Raw genomic sequence first — 20,512 nt, 5'->3', positions numbered from 1 at the left:
CAGCTCAGTGGCGCTTACTGGAAGCACTTGGTGGGCTAGTTAGCCCCCAGGGGCCCTCAGTATTGAAGGGAAATTATATCCCCAATTTAAAACGTGCCATAGTGCGTATTTGCACACGTCACCTCAGGCCCCGTCCCCTCCCTTCACCACTGTGTAAACGCGCCCTGTGGCTGTTCTAAGTTGAGAGATTAAGTCCCCTTGAATCCTAAGGGTCCCTAGGGTCAAACTAGACCACTAGGTACCTCCAGTAAGCGCCACAGAGCTGCGTTGCAGAGAGGTGTAAAAAGGGGCTTGGCCTCAGAACACCTGGCTGCAGTGCAGCTCCCTGGCGCATACTGGAGATGCCTGTTGGGGGCGCGTTTGCAGAGTGCTGCACGGAGGGGGCATGGCCTCCGGCACGATGCCAGTCTTTTATTTATTTTAGTTTTTTAAGAAGGGGGGCTGTTTGGTTCCCCTTCTTATTCTAATTTATTGGCCCTGATGACCCCATCCCCCAGGGCCAGTCTCCTAATTATATTTTTTTGACCCCAATCCCCAGGGCCGGCCACTGTTTTTTATTATTTTTAAAAAATATATATTCATAGACACACCTAGGACATGCTGGACAAACCGTACGTACCGATCACCATGACGATTTGCGTGATATTCATTAAAAGGCGACTATGCATGCAATGAATCCACGTGGAATGTATTTACACCACTAGTGAAGCTCTGACATGTCTGATGCCCTACCGTGCCTAATCCTGGTAGACACCCTTGTCGTTTATTTATACAAACATGGGTAGCTATTGACGGGCACATTTAATACACATGCACACCAAGCCATTCAAAGGGGATTCGACAAAAATTCGACCAAAACTATGCAAGAAACCCCCCTCACGGTTAATAAAACACACATCCACTGCCGGATGTGTAATACTTTTTATTTTACTCTCTGGAAAGGGGACGAACATCACTTGAGAGTCACAGCGTGCTCCTGACAGAGCCCAATGCTGTGTTACACCCACCATTGCTTGCCGAGTGCCACACACCTCTGTGTTGTATTCCCCTAGCTAGTGCATATGCTATGACACTCTCTAGCCCATGTGCACTGTAACACCACCCCGTGAATATGTCATGCCACACTTGTCTTCGCACGGGTTATATTGCCCCATCTAACGTGCCTTTCTCGATGCCTATGTTATAACGCACAGTGCTATGCCATACATATTACAATCTGGGATCCATATCTTTGTCACAGTGCATATGCAACGTTACACTCCCCAGCACATATTTTATATTACAACTTTAGAGACTAGTTAGGTTACACAACACTGCCCTGTGCATATTACACTCCAAGGCGCATATCGCATAGCACGCGCTAGTGCCTGTGCTATCTCGCGCTCTCCAATGAATCTGTCATTGCGCACAATGTATTGCAGATTATATTTCACGCCCGGTTCATCTTATATCACACTTTTTGGTGCATAGTTTATACCATACACTATATCTAGTTTTCATTTTCAATCGTGCTCTCAGGACTATGTTCTATATAACACTGTGTTCACCTACCCTTTTCACGGGCATTACATTTTGCGATAGGGGGTGGAGGGTCAGGGGGTGTTTCTGCCAAGTGAGCCCGGAGTCACAGTCACAAACGTCCTCTTCTTCCTGAATAAAAGTGAGATTATGCTGCATACTTGTTCATATTTTAAGTAGTTCGCACAGACACAATGTTTTAAAAACAATAAAGTTCCTAATACCCGCCTTCTCTGAACAGTTAGCTTGCTGCCCCATCCCCTTCCTCCCTATCCTCTGTTGTGTGAATCCATGGACTAGCCTCCTCCCTCCTGCCATGCATGGTCTGATGTGCTGCCACTGCCCTCAATTTAGTATGATGTACCAGTCCACTCCTCCTGCCCTCCATTGCCCAATTCTATGCCCCATCATTGACCTCCTGCTTAAACTCTGTGCTTAGCTTGCTGCCCCTATTCTCCTTCCCCCTGCCCTCCGATGTCTTTGTGCATGCCCCTGCTCCATCCTTTTTGCCCACCATGTCCCATGGACCTGCCACTCCTATCTACTCTGAGTGTTCTGTTGAGCTGCCACTCCCCTCCCACCTGCCTAGCATTGTCAGATGACTGTAACCTGTCCCTGCCACCTCCACCCTGCCTGTCCACATGCCATGCCCCTATCCTCTTCCTCCTGTCCTACATGGTCCATTGTACTGCCACACCCTTCTGCCCTCCCTGGTCTGTTGTGCTGCAACTGCTCCTCCTGCCTGCCCCGTGTGGTCTGTTGTGAGGTCCCTTCCCCTGAACTTTCTTGTCTGTGCACAGGTCCTGACCCTCCCTTCTATCCTCCATCGTCCTTTGTGCATGCCCCTCCACCCTCCTTCTTGCCCATCATAGCCATTGTGCTGCCACTAGCCCTCCCACTTGCCATGCATCGTCTTCTGTGCTGCCATGGCCCCTCTCACCTTCCCTGTGTGGTCAGTTAGCTGCCCCTGACCCCCTCCCACCTTCCCTCCATGGTCTGTGTGTATGCCATCACAGTCTCACTGTTGCTCTTCATGGTGTGTCTTGCTTCTAGTGCCCATCCTGCCTGACCTCCATGGCTATCTTGCTGCTCCTGCCCTGCCCCCTTGCCCCCAGCCCTACTCCCTCCCTCCTGGCTTGTCTGTTCCATTGTAATGCCCCTGATCCGTCCCTCCTGCCCTTTGTGGTCTGTTATGCTGCAGCGTTCTCTCCTGTCTGTCCATTATGGTCAGCTAGCTACCATTGCCTCTTGCCCCTCTGTTCTCTGTTGTCCATGTGCATGGTCCTGTCCCCTCCCTCTTGCTTTCTATGGATTGTTGTGCTGCACTCCCGTCCTGCATGCCCTGTGTGGTGTATTGTGCTGCTGCAAACCCTGATGCCTGCCCTGCAGGGTCAGTTTGGTGCACCTCTCCATGTCCCTCCTGTCCTCTGTTATCCAAGTCCATGTCCCTATCCCATTTCCTTCCATGATCCAATGTACCATACTTGCGAACATTTTGAACTTGGTAAGAGGGAGATTTTGAAAAAAAACTGGGGTATTGATTTTCCCCTTTGAGTTACATTGAAAAAGAGGATATTGTAGACAGGAGACAGATCAAATAAAGCCCATTTGAGCTTAAAAACATTGGACGTTTCCTGGCTGAATCGGGTCTGTTGGCATGTATGGTTGTACTACCATTGCCTCTACCTTCTGCCCACAATGGTCTATTACATTGCCACAGCCTTGAAGGAGGGTAGATTTTGTATCACAGGGGGCCCCTGGCCCGTTCTGTCCACACCTGAAGTATGAGACCCTTGTCCTTGCCCTGCCAGCTGCATTTGTAGGCCGTATTAAATTGACCAGCGGGTCCTGTGTTGCTATATAATTATCCTGAGACATCCTTACCACTCAGCCAGCATAAAACCCCTGTGTAGGCCCTTCTGTTCAATATGTAGGCCTCTTTGTTGAATTGACCATAGCTCTGCAATTTTAGTGTATAGCAGTCTGAAGGCAGGTCTGCGAGGCCTTCTGATCCAAACTAGTAGCCCCCACCCTACCCGAGTGCTCCGTGCTCGGTATCAAAGTTCAACATCCCCCTGAAGCTGTCGACATACAGTAGGCTGCATCCTGGACTGGTACTTGCTTCCTGGGCAGGTTTCCCGCTTTTAAGGAAGTGGCAACCGCAGAGCGTCAAGTTAGGAGAACTGAGGAGATTTTATACATGAATATATTGAATTCCCGTACAATACCCATTATTTTCTGCTTGCTCTATGGAACTTACGATAAGCGATTGGCCTGAGAGACTGACCTTTTCACCCAGTCCATTGTCAGCATTAAGTGGGTAAATGACGAAATGTCTGGTAAAATCTGCAGACGAAGCTTTTGGGTAGCATACGTAGGTAGATGTAGCGTGCAAAGGAGCCCACAAAATGATATAAAAAGGGAGCACCCACAGATATCGACGGACTACCTCGCCGTCTGTATGTAGGTTAACAGGCAGTGCAGGTTTTCCCCAAGAGCTGGGAGCTCTTGTCTTCCTTTGCTTAAAATGTCTTGCTCTGCTTTGCTTGAAGTATCTTATTCTATTTTACCTATATGAAATGTCATGTTATGTTTAACCATTGTTCTCTTTACTTTTGCATTTAAAAGATTTTGTATTGTAATTGCAGGAATGCTTGCTCTAAGAGTAAACGTGAGTGTTCCTAGGTAACATTTTCCTTGGTGTAACTTGTTTCTCATGATGCATTTATAGATGTGTTTTCTCTCTCTCTCTGTCAGTACATTAATTGAGATACAGAGAATATTATGACAGCTGTATGATTATCTGGATTCTGTATTTTGTACTTTATGTCTCTATTCTGTGGTTTCTTTGAAGTTGCATCTTCTCATTAAACTGCCATTGTATTCTGCCTCCAATTCCATGTCTCATATGTCTGTTTTCTTCATTTTTGGAGCAAGCTTTCCTAGGCACCCCGGCTCAAATTAAGGTGCCCCTTTTGTCCCTGACTCACTCTCCTGCTCAGTTCTGTGGTGGCTCCCGGGGATCTGGGGACCGCCCCTAGCTTCCTTGACCCGTAATAGATCTTCCCTCCAACAGCCTCTCTTGCAAGTCCTGTATTGTTGGTTTGTTGCCCCTGCCCCCCTTTCCACTGCCCTCCATAGTCTGTTGTGCTTCCACGGCCCTTCCTGCCTGCTCAGTGTGGTGAAATTGTTGCCTTTGCACCCTCCTACCTGCCTTCAATTTTCAGAGTCCGTGCCCCTGGCCTCTGCCTCTCAACAGTATCCTAATGAACAACTAGATTGCTAACATTCTATATTTATTACAAAAGTGTGGAACGCCTGACATCATCTTGATGTAATCAAAACTGTAATACCTAGAGCATTTCCTTTAGAAATTACATATATGAGAGGGTCTTATTGGCATCAAAATTATGGTTAGTGCTCTAAAAGACTAAAATAAGGACATATTTTCTGAGTTTTCAAATAGCGACAAAGCACTTTTAAATTATTTGTTATCTTTATGTTTTTTTATCCAGTTGACCACTTGATTAAATGTTGCACTTAGGGGAGAGGATGTGGTGTTACTTCCAGAACTGCAGACTTTGCAACTGGGGAACCAGGTTGCAGTTTCTGCTTCAGCTCGACATTCTGTGATTCTGGTCAAATCACTTAGTCTCCCCATGTCTACAACCAAAATGAATTTGTTCTTGTGTGATGTAACCAATGCTCATGTAAAGCACTCCAATACCTGACAAGTCTGCACTATATAACACTGCAAAAACACAAAATAATAAGTGTTTTGCACACTTCTGTCATTGGGCTATATTTGGGCTACATCTGGGTGATTTTGGGCTACATTTGGGCTCTTTTGTCTCCGGTGGCCATCTTGGGAGATTTATTTGTTATGAAGTTTCCTAATTTCCTCATGTACTGCAGTCTCCTCAGTAGGAAATGCTTTCAGTTTTTTACTTTGATTCCATCATGAAGGTATTCAGATATGTCACACATTTGCCATAAATTCTGAATGTTAGCACTCTAGTTGCTCATTAGATCACTGTAGTAAAACTACTGCACCATGGAAGTCTGCTCCTGGTATTAAAAGTGCATGTTTCAGTCTGCATGTCAGAATTTTTTAATGAAATAGAAGAGGATTTGAGAAGTCACTCAAAATGTGCCCTCATTTTCTTTCTTCAGCATTAATCATAATTTCTATGGCAAAATGAACCTCCTCATTGTGTTCCTTTTTAAATTAAATGTTTTAAGTGTTACCAGTTTATTCCAATCAAGATGGCTTCAGGTGTGCCATACTTTTGTCATAATGAAGACAGTAAGCGCTCTAGTTGTTTTTAAGAACATTCTGGGACATTCTGTCATTGGGCTATACTTGGGCTACATCTGGGTGATATTTGGGCTACATTTGGGCTCTTTTGTCTCTGGTGGCCATCTTGGGAGACTTATTTGTTATGAAGTTTCCTAATTTCCTCATTTACTGCAGTCTCCTTAGTAGGAAATACTTTCAGTTTTTTACTTTGATTCCATCAAGAAGGCATTCAGATGTGTCACACATTTGCCATAAATTCAGAATGTTAGCACTCTTTTTGCTCATTAGATCACTGTAGTAAAGCTACTGCTCACCAGGGAAAACTGCTGCTGGTATTGAAAGTGCATGTTTCAGTCTGCATGTCAGAATTTTTTAATGAAATAGAAGAGGATTTGAGAAGTCACTCAAAATGTGCCCTAATTTTTCTTTCTGCAGCACTAATCATACTTTTTATGGAAAAATGAACCCCCTCATTTTGTTCCTTTTTAAATTAAATGTTTTAAGAGTTACCACTTTAATCCAAGCAAGATGGCTTCAGGTGTGCCATACGTTTATCATAAGTAGGACTGTTAGCGCTCTAGTAGTTCTTTGGAACACTCTGGGAAGCTGCAGTAGAACACAAAGGAATCAACTGACAGTCTCTGCCCTTGTTGGATGTACATGTTTTACTGAGAATGTCAGACTTCATTCTCACATGACTGAGAAAGATAATGTGAATTTACAGAAAATAAGCTCTCAGTTTAGCCTATAGATCACCTTCCAAACCTCTGTGGTAAAAGCATGAGAAAATATTTTTCTCTCAATCATGATATCCCAGCAGAAGGCTTTTTCACATGGTGAAATCACCTTAGAACATACCACAATTCCTAAAATGAGTATGGTACCATCAACAAATGATTTATAATGTAACTAAAGTCTTAAAACCTTCTATTAACTGCAATGCTTTTTAATGAGGTGCTATCATGTATATTGGTCCCAAGATGGCTGCCAACACTTCTTGGATGAAGTGCTGACAGCCAATCAGATCTCAGGATGAGATGTGTGGTTAGGCTCCGCCCACATATATATATGCTTTTAAATGCTATTTTCTCAGGAAATACTGAACAGATTTACACCAGACCTGCAAAAGGCACTTCCTTGACCGTAGGTCCCAAACGCGTTTTCCCCATGCATTTTTCCATAGGACCTTTAGTCCAAGCTACAGCCCGAACGGCTGAACAGAATTACTTGAAATTTGGCAGGGAGGTAGTCCTCAGGTCAGGGATGTGCCATTTGCAGGTCTGGTGTAAATCTGTTCAGTATTTCCTGAGAAAATAGCATTTAAATCAATATATATATCTATAGGCGCGCTCCGTGCGCATACGGTAAAATGTACCGTACGCGCACGCTGCCGTGCACGAGCGCGATTCTGATTGGTTGTTAGATCTTAGTAAACATTCGAATCGGTCGAAACCAGGAAGTGTCGGCCGCCATTTTGTCTCTCGCAGTCTGAGGGGGTGAAAAACAAAGGTGGAGAACGTGAAAAGGGGGCAGGGTGGACAGTTCCTGACCCCCTAGCCTTTGTCAGGGGGTCCCAGAAGGACCCCCAAGGGGCAAAATGTCTTTTAATTTTTTTTCGAAAAATCGCGGAGTGCGCGAACGGTAGAAACGGAAAAATTCTGCGAACTGCGTAACGTGGGCGCACGGTGAAAAACCTTAAATAAATAAATAAATAAATACATAACTTAGCATTTAAAAAAACGTACAAATTCACTGAAAAAACCATAGGTTTCACACACGTTATAGTTAGGAATTAGCATTTAAAAAACCTTGCAAATTCACTTAAAAAACCATAGGTTTCACACATGTTATAGTTAGCTGGACATTTCACTCGTGAAAAACCATTGAAATTCCCCCGTTATAGTTAGTGCAGGCAACTATAACTCACGCGACCGCAATCCTCTGCTGATGACGTCAGATATTACATCACTGATGACATATGTGTCTTTCTGAAAAAAAACATATTTGTAATATATGTATAGCTTAAGATTAATGGAAGAAGACATGGGTAAATAGGTGTCTAAATACAGTGATGTAATATCTGACGTCATCAGCAGAGGATTGCGGTCGCGTGAGTTATAGTTGCCTGCACTAACTATAACGGGGGAATTTCAATGGTTTTTCACGAGTGAAATGTCCAGCTAACTATAACATGTGTGAAACCTATGGTTTTTTAAGTGAATATATATATATATATTCACTTAAAAAACCATAGGTTTCACACATGTTATATTTAGCTGGACATTTCACTCGTAAAAAACCAATGAAATTCCCCCGTTATAGTTAGTGCAGGCAACTATAACTCACGCGACCGCAATCCTCTGCTGATGACGTCAGATATTACATCACTGATGACATATGTGTCTTTATGAAAAATAAATATTTGTAATATATGTATAGCTAAAGATTAATGGAAGAAGACATGGGTAAATAAGTGTCTAAATACAGTGATGTAATATCTGACGTCATCAGCAGAGGATTGCGGTCGCGTGAGTTATAGTTGCCTGCACTAACTATAACGGGGGAATTTCATTGGTTTTTTTCGAGTGAAATGTCCAGCTAACTATAACATGTGTGAAACCTATGGTTTTTTAAGTGAATTTGCAAGGTTTTTTAAATGCTAATTCGTAACTATAACGTGTGTGAAACCTATGGTTTTTTCAGTGAATATATAAACATATAAATATAATCTGCATATCTATATAAATAAACATTCATGCAAACATATACATATATGCATACATATGCATGGTATGTACATGAAAGTTTGAAAAACTCTAATACAAGCAAAGCTAAAAAGCCACCTAATTACAAACAGAATTGCTTTACCTTAAACGAGGGCGAGACCTATTGCATTTTCAATGCTTGTTTACTTTGATTCCATCAAGAAGGCATTCAGATGTGTCCCACATTTTCCATAAATTCTGAATGGTAGCACTCTAGTTGCTCATTAGATCACTGTAGTAAAGCTACTGCTCACCAGGGAAGTCTGCTGCTGGTATTGAAAGTGCATGTTTCAGTCTGCATGTCAGAATTTTTTAATGAAATAGAAGAGGATTTGATAAGTCACTCAAAATGTGCCCTAATTTTTCTTTTTTCCTCACTAATCATAATTTCTATGGCAAAATGAACCTCCTCATTGTGTTCCTTTTAAATTAAACTACTCACTCTCTACTACTCACTCGCTACTACTTTCTACTACTCACTCTCTACTACTCACTTTCTACTACTCTCTACTACTCTACTACTCTCTACTACTCACTCTCTACCACTCACTCTCTACTACTCTACTACTCACTCTCTACTACTCTCTCTCTACTACTGTCTCTCTCTACTACTCCCTCTCTACTACTCCCTCTCTACTACTCTCTCTACTACTCACTCTCTACTACTCACTCTCTACCACTCTCTACTACTCTCTACTACTCTCTACTACTCTCTACTACTCACTCTCAACTACTCACTCTACTACTCTCTCTACTACTCACTCTACTACTCACTCTACTACTCTCTACCACTCACTCTCTACTACTCTCTCTCTCTACTACTCACTCTCTACTACTCACTCTACTACTCTCTACTACTCTCTCTGCTACTCACTTTCTACTACTCTCTACTACTCACTCTCTACTACTCACTCTCTACTACTCACTCTCTACTACTCTACTACTCTCTACTACTCTCTCTACTACTCACTCTCTACTACTCACCCTCTACTACTCTCTACTACTCTCTCTCTACTACACACTCTCTACTACTTGCTCTCTACTACTCGCTCTACTACTCACTCTACTACTCACTCTCTACTACTCCCTACTACTCCCTGCTACTCACTCTACTACTCACTCTCTACTACTCTCTACTACTCACTCTCTACTTCTCCACTACTCTCTACTAATCACTCTCTACTACTCACTCTGTACTACTCTCTACTACTCTCTCTACTACTCTCTACTACTCACTCTCTCTACTACTCTCTCTCTACTACTCTCTCTCTACTACTCTCTACTACTCTCTACTACTCACTCTCTACTACTCTCTACTACTCACTCTACTACTCATTCTCTACTACTCATTCTCTACTACTCTCTCTCTGCTACTCAGTCTCCACTACTCACTCTCTACTACTCTCTACTACTCACTCTCTAATACTCACTCTCTACTACTCCCTCTACTACTCACTCTCTACTACTCTCTACTACTCCCTCTACTACTCACTCTCTACTACTCTCTACTTCTCACTCGCTACTACTCTCTACTACTCACTCTCTACTACTCACTACTACTCTCTCCTACTCACTCTCTGCTACTCTCTCCTACTCACTCTCTGCTACTCTCTCTACTACTCTCTACTACTCTCTCTACTACTCTCTCTCTACTCTCTACTCTCTATTACTCATCCTCTACTCTCTACCTCTCTACCTTTCTCTACCTCTCTCTCTACTACTCTCTACCTCTCTACCTCTACCTCTCTACCTCTACCTCTCTACCTCTACGTCTCTACCTCTACATCTCTACCTCTCTACCTCTCTCTACCTCTCTCTACACGCACACATATGCACATATATGCATTTATATATATGTATGTGTATATATATGTATATACATACATATATAAACATATATATAATCTGCATATCTATATAAATACAAATATAAATGCATGCACACATATACAGATATGCATGTTATTTACATGAAATTTTGAAAAACACTAATAAAAGTAAAGCTAAAAAGCCACCTAATTACAAACAGAATTGCTTTAACTTAAACGAGGGCGAGACCTATTGCATTTTCAATGCTTGTTTACTTTGATTCCATCAAGAAGGCATTCAGATGTGTCCCACATTTTCCATAAATTCTGAATGGTAGCACTCTAGTTGCTCATTAGATCACTGTAGTAAAGCTACTGCTCACCAGGGAAGTCTGCTGCTGGTATTGAAAGTGCATGTTTCAGTCTGCATGTCAGAATTTTTTAATGAAATAGAAGAGGATTTGATAAGTCACTCAAAATGTGCCCTAATTTTTCTTTTTTCCTCACTAATCATAATTTCTATGGCAAAATGAACCTCCTCATTGTGTTCCTTTTAAATTAAACTACTCACTCTCTACTACTCACTCGCTACTACTTTCTACTACTCACTCTCTACTACTCACTTTCTACTACTCTCTACTACTCTACTACTCTCTACTACTCACTCTCTACTACTCACTCTCTACTACTCTCTACTACTCTCTACCACTCACTCTCTACTACTCTACTACTCACTCTCTACTACTCTCTCTCTACTACTGTCTCTCTCTACTACTCCCTCTCTACTACTCCCTCTCTACTACTCTCTCTACTACTCACTCTCTACTACTCACTCTCTACCACTCTCTACTACTCTCTACTACTCTCTACTACTCTCTACTACTCACTCTCAACTACTCACTCTACTACTCTCTCTACTACTCACTCTACTACTCACTCTACTACTCTCTACCACTCACTCTCTACTACTCTCTCTCTCTACTACTCACTCTCTACTACTCACTCTACTACTCTCTACTACTCTCTCTGCTACTCACTTTCTACTACTCTCTACTACTCACTCTCTACTACTCACTCTCTACTACTCACTCTCTACTACTCTACTACTCTCTACTACTCTCTCTACTACTCACTCTCTACTACTCACCCTCTACTACTCTCTACTACTCTCTCTCTACTACACACTCTCTATTACTTGCTCTCTACTACTCGCTCTACTACTCACTCTACTACTCACTCTCTACTACTCCCTGCTACTCCCTGCTACTCACTCTACTACTCACTCTCTACTACTCTCTACTACTCACTCTCTACTTCTCCACTACTCTCTACTAATCACTCTCTACTACTCACTCTGTACTACTCTCTACTACTCTCTCTACTACTCTCTACTACTCACTCTCTCTAATACTCTCTCTCTACTACTCTCTCTCTACTACTCTCTACTACTCTCTACTACTCACTCTCTACTACTCTCTACTACTCACTCTCTACTACTCTCTACTACTCACTCTACTACTCATTCTCTACTACTCATTCTCTACTACTCTCTCTCTGCTACTCAGTCTCCACTACTCACTCTCTACTACTCTCTACTACTCACTCTCTAATACTCACTCTCTACTACTCCCTCTACTACTCACTCTCTACTACTCTCTACTACTCCCTCTACTACTCACTCTCTACTACTCTCTACTTCTCACTCGCTACTACTCTCTACTACTCACTCTCTACTACTCACTACTACTCTCTCCTACTCACTCTCTGCTACTCTCTCCTACTCACTCTCTGCTACTCTCTCTACTACTCTCTACTACTCTCTCTACTACTCTCTCTCTACTCTCTATTACTCATCCTCTACTCTCTACCTCTCTACCTTTCTCTACCTCTCTCTCTACTACTCTCTACCTCTCTACCTCTACCTCTCTACCTCTACCTCTCTACCTCTACGTCTCTACCTCTACATCTCTACCTCTCTACCTCTCTCTACCTCTCTCTACATGCACACATATGCACATATATGCATTTATATATATGTATGTGTATAAACATATATATAATCTGTATATCTATATAAATACAAATATAAATGCATGCACAGATATACATATATGCATGTTATTTACATGAAATTTTGAAAAACACTAATAAAAGTAAAGCTAAAAAGCCACCTAATTACAACCAGAATTGCTTTAACTTAAACGAGGGCGAGACCTATTGCATTTTCAATGCTTGTTCACTTTGGTTCCATCAAGAAGGCATTCAGATGTGACACATTTGCCATAAATTCTGAATGGTAGCACTCTAGTTCCTCATTAGATCACTGTAGTAAAGCTACTGCTCACCAGGGAAGTCTGCTGCTGGTATTCAAAGTGCATGTTTCAGTCTGCATGTCAGAACTTTTTAATGAAATAGAAGAGGATTTGAGAAGTCAAAATGTGCCCTAAGTTTTCTTTCTGCAGCACTAGTCATAATTTCTATGGCAAAATGAACCCCCTCATTTTGTTCCTTTGCAAATTAAATGTTTTAAATGTTACCACTTTATTCCAATCAAGATGGCTGCAGGTGTGCCATACCTTTGTCATAAGTAAGACTGTTAGCGCTCTAGTTGTTCTTTAAAACACTCTGGGATTTCTGTCATTGGGCTATACTTGGGCTACATCTCGGTGATATTTGTGCTACATTTGGGCTCTTTTGTCTCTGGTGGCCATCTTGGGAGACTTGTTATGAAGTTTCCTAATTTCCTCATTTACTGCAGTCTCCTCAGTAGGCATACTGTCAGTTTTTTACTTTGATTCAATGAAGAAGGCTTTCAGATGTGTCACACATTTGCCATAAATTCAGAATGTTAGCACTCTAGTTGCTCATTAGATCACTGTAGTAAAGCTACTGCTCACCAGGGAAGTCTGCTGCTGGTATTAAAAGTGCATGTTTCAGTCTGCATGTCAGAATTCTTTAATGAAATAGAAGAGGATTTGAGAAGTCACTCAAAATGTGCCCTAATTTTTCTTTCTGCAGCACTAATCATACATTCTATGGCAAAATGAACCCTCTCATTTTGTTCCTTTTTAAATTAAATGTTTTAAATGTTACCACTTTATTCCAATCAAGATGGCTTCAGGTGTGCCATACCTTTGTCATAAGTAAGACTGTTAGCGCTCTAGTTGTTCTTTGGAACACTCTGGGAAGCTGCAGTAGAACACAAAGGAATCAACTGACAGTCTCTGCCCTTGTTGGATGTACATGTTTTACTGAGAATGTCAGACTTCATTCTCACATAACTGAGAAAGATAATGTGAATTTACAGAAAATATGCTCTCAGTTTAGCTTATAGATCACCTTCCAAACCTCTGTGGGAAAAGCATGTGAAAATAGTTTTCTCTCAAACATGATTCATGATATCCCAGCAGAAGGCTTTTTCACATGGTAAAATCACCTTAGAACATACTACAATTCCTAAAATGAGTATGGTACCATCAACAAATGATTTATAATGTAACTAAAGTCTTAAAACCTTCTATTAACTGCAATGCTTTTTAATGAGGTGCTATCATGTATATTGGTCCCAAGATGGCTGCCAACACTTCTTGGATGAAGTGCTGACAGCCAATCAGATCTCACAATGAGATGTGTGGTTAGGATCCGCCCAGATATGTATATGATTTTACTTTTGATTTTCTCAGGAACTACTGAACGGATTTACACCATATATGCAAAAGGCACATGCCTGAACTGAGGACTACCTCTTTGCCAAATTTCAAGTAATTCTGTTCAGCCGTTCTGGCTGTAGCTGTGTCTAAAGGTCCTCTGGAAAAATGCATGGGGAAAACGCGTTTTGGGACCCCCCTTTTTTCTCGGCCCCCGCTTGACGAATCACCCCGAGACTTTCAGGGTAGGAGCTGAACGGAGCGCCCCATTAGTTTTGAAAATTTCGCGAGGATTCGTCAACCGGCGCCAAAGTTATTCAAAATAGAATTTTGAGATTTCCTATGGAAACTAGGTTGTAACTATAACTATCTACTGGCGACCGCCAGTAGATAATATGTGCAAAATGGCACATTACTTTTTATCAGTAATTTGAAAATTAAAACAAATAATAACATTACAAAATAAACAATGCTAGTGTTAGACTTTGAAATAGTCTGAATTAATATTCTAGCCCTAACGTAAATAAAAGGAGAGAGAAGGATACTACTTTTGAGTGGTTAGATTTACTATTCTCTCTTCAGTCTAAGCAACAGAAGGGAAAGTGTTTGCCATTGGAGGCATTACATTTACTATTGTCACTCCAACACAACCAAAGCAGGGAAAGTGTTGGAGATTTGCTGTTCAAATTGTTAACAGAATACCCTTACTATTTATCGGCATCAATATTATCAGATAGTAAACAGTGAGTTTTATGGGCATATTATGGCTATCTTGACTTGGTTTCTGTAACTAACCAGAAGTGGCTAATTTCAGGGATTGTAGGTTTCATTTAGTAAAAATCACTGCATTTTAACTGTTATTTAAATTGGGTTTCAAAAGTTTAATCATACACTGAGGGGTGAAGAAAGTTAACTGTGACTTCACTTTAACAGCATTTATTTCACAGAATTTTGAGGCTGTGTTGATGGCATAATATTTCTTTTTCTATTGAAAGCAAACTCTGGGGCCAACCCCTGAAGAAGATCACAGTGGTTGGTCCTAGGGACTAGCCCTGCTCCCAATCCACCACAATCAGCCAAACCCCGCTGTTGATGATTTGGCCATTCACAGCTAGGGTTGGCCTCAGGGCCTGGTTGTCCACCCATCATGCACATCGCAAGACCTTTAGATGAGTGCATGGGGGATTGACAATGGAGCCAACCATGACTGACACAAAAGCCCTGTGTGCACCTAACCCCCACACATAGCCATTGGCTATGCTCAGGTAAGCTGCACCCTTTTTTAGAGTTTATTTTTATACTACGTGGGATTTTCTGAAATCCACTAGCATGATCCGAAGCCTCCAGACAGGGTCCAGTATCCACTAATCAATTTCAAGATGTGTGGGTTCCATGCCAAAATCCACTTTTTGTATTTAATTTGAATGTCCGAGTCCATGTGGGGTCTCCCCACATGGACCAGGAAAACACTTACTTCTGAGTCAATTCTAGCTTCTATTTACTTGCCAAGGTTGATCTAATTTTGTTCTGCAGTTTCTGCAGTTTTAGAGAGCAACGTTTTCTGTGGCAATTAAAATAGAAAATAGTAGCTTCTCCTTTTTGAAGCCGTTATATTCTTTCACTCGGCACAAACCTTAGAACATTTCATGCAGATACATCAATCGAGGACAAATGTATTAGCAAAGCAAAAACACCTTTTGAGTTTAAAGTTAGGCCTAAACCATAATTAAAGAATCATTATTAATATTTTGTAGGAATTAGTGGGAAATATTAAGAGAAAAGAAAGTGTTTGCTTTGAAGTCACTCAAACAGCAACACTATTTAGCATATGACATTTTACGACAGTACAGTTCAACACCAGATATTACAGCATTGTTCTCACATTAATCACTTTCTGCAAACATCATGAAAACCTAATTTTTGTCTTAATTATTTGAATTTATGGTGAAGTGATGGATTAATTTTCCGAGAAGGACTTATTAAGAGACTTGTCACACAACAATGTTTTGAATCAGTTAGGCTAAATGGGATAGCACTGACAGTAGTCTCTTGATTAAAATGGATCCAATTAACATCTCAGGAACACCCACTAGAGGATATGAATTGAGCTAACATAGCATTTCAGTCTGAGTAACATCCGTGTTCACACAGATTACACATGGAATGAGCTGACAAAGCCTCGGTTTGAGTAGGTATCTGTGCTCAATGAATGGTTGCGGTCAACACTGAAAATACAAGAAGTCTCAGGTTCATGTCACCACCAGGGGCTATGACGTTGTAGACCTCTTTGTGGCAGTCCAAATGTTGTGATCTTCTAAAGCAAGCCATCAGCCATATCTTCACTAATGCACTGTATACACAGGATGATCCTAAGGTTTGGTTCCCCCTTGTGTCCACTAGAGGATAGAGGTAACAAATGTCTTAGGCCCTGTAACTTGGTACAGTGGTGATTTTGACTGCTCGTTCAACATACCAGAGCTGTCCAGGTAAGTGGGAATCCATCTCTCAGATGCCCCTGCCCAGAGGAGGACCACAATGATTGCTGCTGGCATGACACATGCGTGGCTCAGACAGGGCAGGAGGAGAACCCTTGCCCACTTGCAGTTGCCTAGTCATCTGACTCCGGCCTCAGAGAAGGCGAGGGCAGAGCCATGGAGAGGCACCAAGACAACTCAGAAGTAGGCACCATTGGGGTACCTGTGTCCAGTGGCAGAGCAGATCCTGCAGAGGTCACATTCCGCATCCGGAACAAGGTTGGTCTTTTTACTACCCAGGGCATCGGACAGCTGCCTTACTAACCAACTCCGCACAATTAACAGGTAGCCATCCTAGTGATCAGCACCAAGTGGGATTATGTGACAATTTGTTCACCAAAATGCTATTTTAGCAATACATTTGAATGTATTACTTGCGTTTATGTAGCGCTTACTACCCCTGATGAAGCGCTTTACACTAGGCAGCACGCTATTTTCGAAACCAAGTATTAAAGTGATGCAGGTTTTATTTTATTTATTACTTTGCGCAATGTTTTGTACGTTTTCTAAGCAAAGTAATTGATGGGCAAGCTTTTGTCAGAATACTTTAAAAAACAATGCCACTCAAGTCAATATTTCCAGGCAACGTACACCGAATATGGCCCTGATTATGAGTTTAGGCGGTATTTATCACAGATGATAAATAACGATACCACGTGTTACGTTATTTATCGGTAACGATACCACAGGGTATATTATTCATCGGTAACAATACCACGGGGTACGTTATTTATCATATGTGTTAAATACAGCCAAACTGGTAATTCCGACTCGTGGCTAAACAGGGGTTTACACACTGATCGTAATCAGGGCCTTTGCCTACAAAAATAGTCTAAAGTGAGATAAATAAAGAACATTGATTATACAAGCATTTTTAATTTGCACTAATTTTATCGTCGTTTTGCAGTAATTTTATGTTCTCCATGAGAGCAAAGGGCAGATTTGAACATGGAAGATTGTTAGGTAACCAGGGAGTCAGAAGGGGTAAGTGGTCTGTAACTCTTAAGAGGAGTTGAGGGGGATGGGGGCTGTCTGTAGCTCCAAGGGTAAATAAGGTGAGATTTTAAAATGAAGAAGTCATCTAATCTGCAGTCAGTGAATGATTCCATTGTTCTTGTTAAATTTTCCGAGTGTATGCACATTAAAATATACATCAGTGAATCAAGTTCATTGCCATGATTTTGTGTAGTCTATCACATATCAGTAGCATTGCCCTCATAATTTAAATAGCTGTTGTTGGAGTTGGCCCCTTCACCAGGGACCTCCCCAGAATGTTTGCTTTTTACACTCCACTTTCTACTGCACTTGTTTTTGTTGACTTAGGACTCTATGCATTCAGGTCACCTTGACAGATTGTATCAACTGCAGTTGCAAATCCATCTCGGACTAAAATTTAGTCAACAGCGACTATGTTTTCATTTATGATTTGCATCGTGCTACATTATACCATAAAGCATGCACTTGTGTAAAAAATACATGAAAATTGCACAAGCTGGGTCTACAGTTGTAAATACAAGACTGTTCAATATGTGGGGGAAAATTGTCACAAAGCCCAAATTGCTAAAGCACTGTCAGTCGTTTATTTAAAACAGCATATCGAACATTCTGTATTATTACTATCATATTTTCATAATACACTAATATGGCGAAACCGATTTGCATGGCCAATGCTTGTTGATGTTTATATTGAATCTTTGGCCCAACTGATGAGAGAGGGTGAAAAGATACTTCACTTTGAGTAAAAGGGTTTCACAAAGAAAATAGGTCTTTACATCAATGACTTGATATTATAAACTACAAATCCCAAAAAGACTCTACAGAAATGTTAACACCTGGCTAAAAAAAGTGAAGACTATCAAGAGACACAATATGTATCAACAAGGCAGAGATCATTGTATGAAATCATGATTACCAAAATAGTCTTGTGAAGGACGAGGTGAGATATTTAGGTATCTTAGTAAACCACAAGATCGACTTAATACCTCAAAATAAGTTAGGTAGCATTTCAAATACAATTATGAAAACAGCCAAGAAATGGCTAAATTTACCTTTAACTACCTATGGGAAAAATCATGAAAATGTTTATTCTTCCTAAGATGAAACATTTGTTTAACAATATGGTTCTTACTTTTGCTGAAAACAAAATATCCAAAGAGCTCCAGTTATTATCATGGATAGCAGCACATATGCATGAATTAAAAGTGGCAATGGATATTGAAATAAGCGTTCAAAACCCAGACTTAAAGAAAGAGGTGCCAATATGATACAAATTGCTGTGTCTAGCTGAGGACCAAAGGAAGCCTCCACCTTATGTGATCTAGGAGTGATGTTTGCTGAACGAACCACTGGAGGATCTATGGCAAGTATCTTTTAATGTACTATAAGAGATTGATCAGTAGAAGATGGATTGACCCCCAACCCTCTTCAATGTAAGGTTTGGATCACCCAGGTCAATATCACATGCAAGATAGATACAGAATGTGCACACAAAAATGAAACATGGTTTCTAGAAATGCCTTTGCTCCATTGATCTATGGATCCAGTGAGTAAACCACCCATCAGCCCTAACTTATATGGAATGTAGGTGGGCGCTACATTTCTCACCCCTCATTAAAATGAGTGGGAGTAATCTACATCTTACACTCTGTAAGCGCAGATGTGAGTGATACCCTCCAAGGAATGGTACGGTTAGAAAATTGGGTTTCCAACTGAAAGGTGAAAAGGATTTAAAAAAGAAAAACACAAATTATGTTAATGCCAGAGACACAGCGAGAGTTGCCTTGTAAGAAAACACAATTTACTGTATACCCTGTAAATTATTCCATATGTTTGAAATACCAATGCCTACTTTAAAAAATGTCTTGAAGTGCCTGCAGATGTATGTGGTGTTCTTGCACAAATGCAAAAATGCTGAAAATGTTGGCGGCGCACCAAGGTCAGAATCGGAGACAGGACTAATAATATTTCCAGTAGCATCAAGACCAAAAGCTGAACTTGTGTCTTACATGGTATAACGAAGACAGTCTTCTCACAGCCTCAAAACAGGACAAGACAATGAATGCAAAGCTGGGAGGGAGATATGCTTAATTGTTTTTGGCATAAGAGCCATTACTGCTCAATGATAAATCCAGCTCGAAGCAAATAATGATGCATTTATGATTTTGATTTCAGTTATCTGATAGTTTAAAATTTAAATTAGTCACTTATATGTTGAGCCATAAATTTCATTACAAACCTGGCTTCCCTGAAGCTTACACTTTAGCAGAATATGATGACATTTTTCCTCAGGAGTCACCTTTGTTTTCTCTCCCATTTCTGTGTCAGCCAGATCCTTGTACCTGAAAACATGATGCAAGGGCTCAATCAGATCATGGACATCAAAAGGCAGACATAAAGCAGGTTATTATTATTATGCAATAATTTTGAAGGGTGGGTACTAAATCAGAATTCTTTTAGGTGTTCAAAATAATTAATGAAATGGCAAAATTATTCATATTGTTAAAATTATTATTGCAAATACTACCCATTGGTCCTAATTATGCATGTCTAGGAATTCCAAATGTGCCCAATAACAGACATTACTAGCCAAATCAGGATCTATCTATGGTACTTCAACACACACATGGATTTGCAAGGATACACTTTGAAAAGTAAAAACTGCTCATAAGTCAGTGAAGAATGGCCCAGTGTGTTAAAGAAACGTGGGAAATGATGCAGAAACACTAATTTCTGCTTTAGTTTCTCATTCTTTAAAGATAAATAGGCCTTTGAGTCAGACAGACTCCATGACAAGGGCCAATGTTTAGAAAACATTACTTTCCTCCTAACTGTTAGTGACAGGGCTCCTTTCCAGCCTGATCATTGTATCAGAATGTTATCCTGTCCAATCTTTTCCAGTCATGATAAAGAAAGTCATACAAAAACATGCTGTTCCACCATA

At 40.9% G+C, this 20,512-nt stretch overlaps 1 protein-coding gene across 2 annotated transcripts in view; it reads right to left on the bottom strand.

Annotated features, from left to right (window-relative positions):
* The window catches only part of MYO16 (myosin XVI), a 2,357,781-nt gene that overhangs the window by 613,286 nt on the left and 1,723,983 nt on the right, over positions 1 to 20,512 (bottom strand). For both annotated transcript variants that reach the window (XM_085622905.1, XM_085622906.1), the window contains exon 28: positions 19,808 to 19,910. In XM_085622905.1, the coding sequence (XP_085479031.1) occupies positions 19,808 to 19,910 (103 nt within the window). The remainder of the gene's footprint in view (positions 1 to 19,807; positions 19,911 to 20,512) is intronic.

The sequence above is a fragment of the Triturus cristatus genome, chromosome 8, assembly GCF_964204655.1.
Source record: "Triturus cristatus chromosome 8, aTriCri1.1, whole genome shotgun sequence".
NCBI classification, from domain to species: domain Eukaryota; kingdom Metazoa; phylum Chordata; class Amphibia; order Caudata; family Salamandridae; genus Triturus; species Triturus cristatus.
The sequence above is the reverse complement of the archived record's forward strand: the minus strand, read 5'-3'. Positions and strand labels throughout refer to the sequence as shown.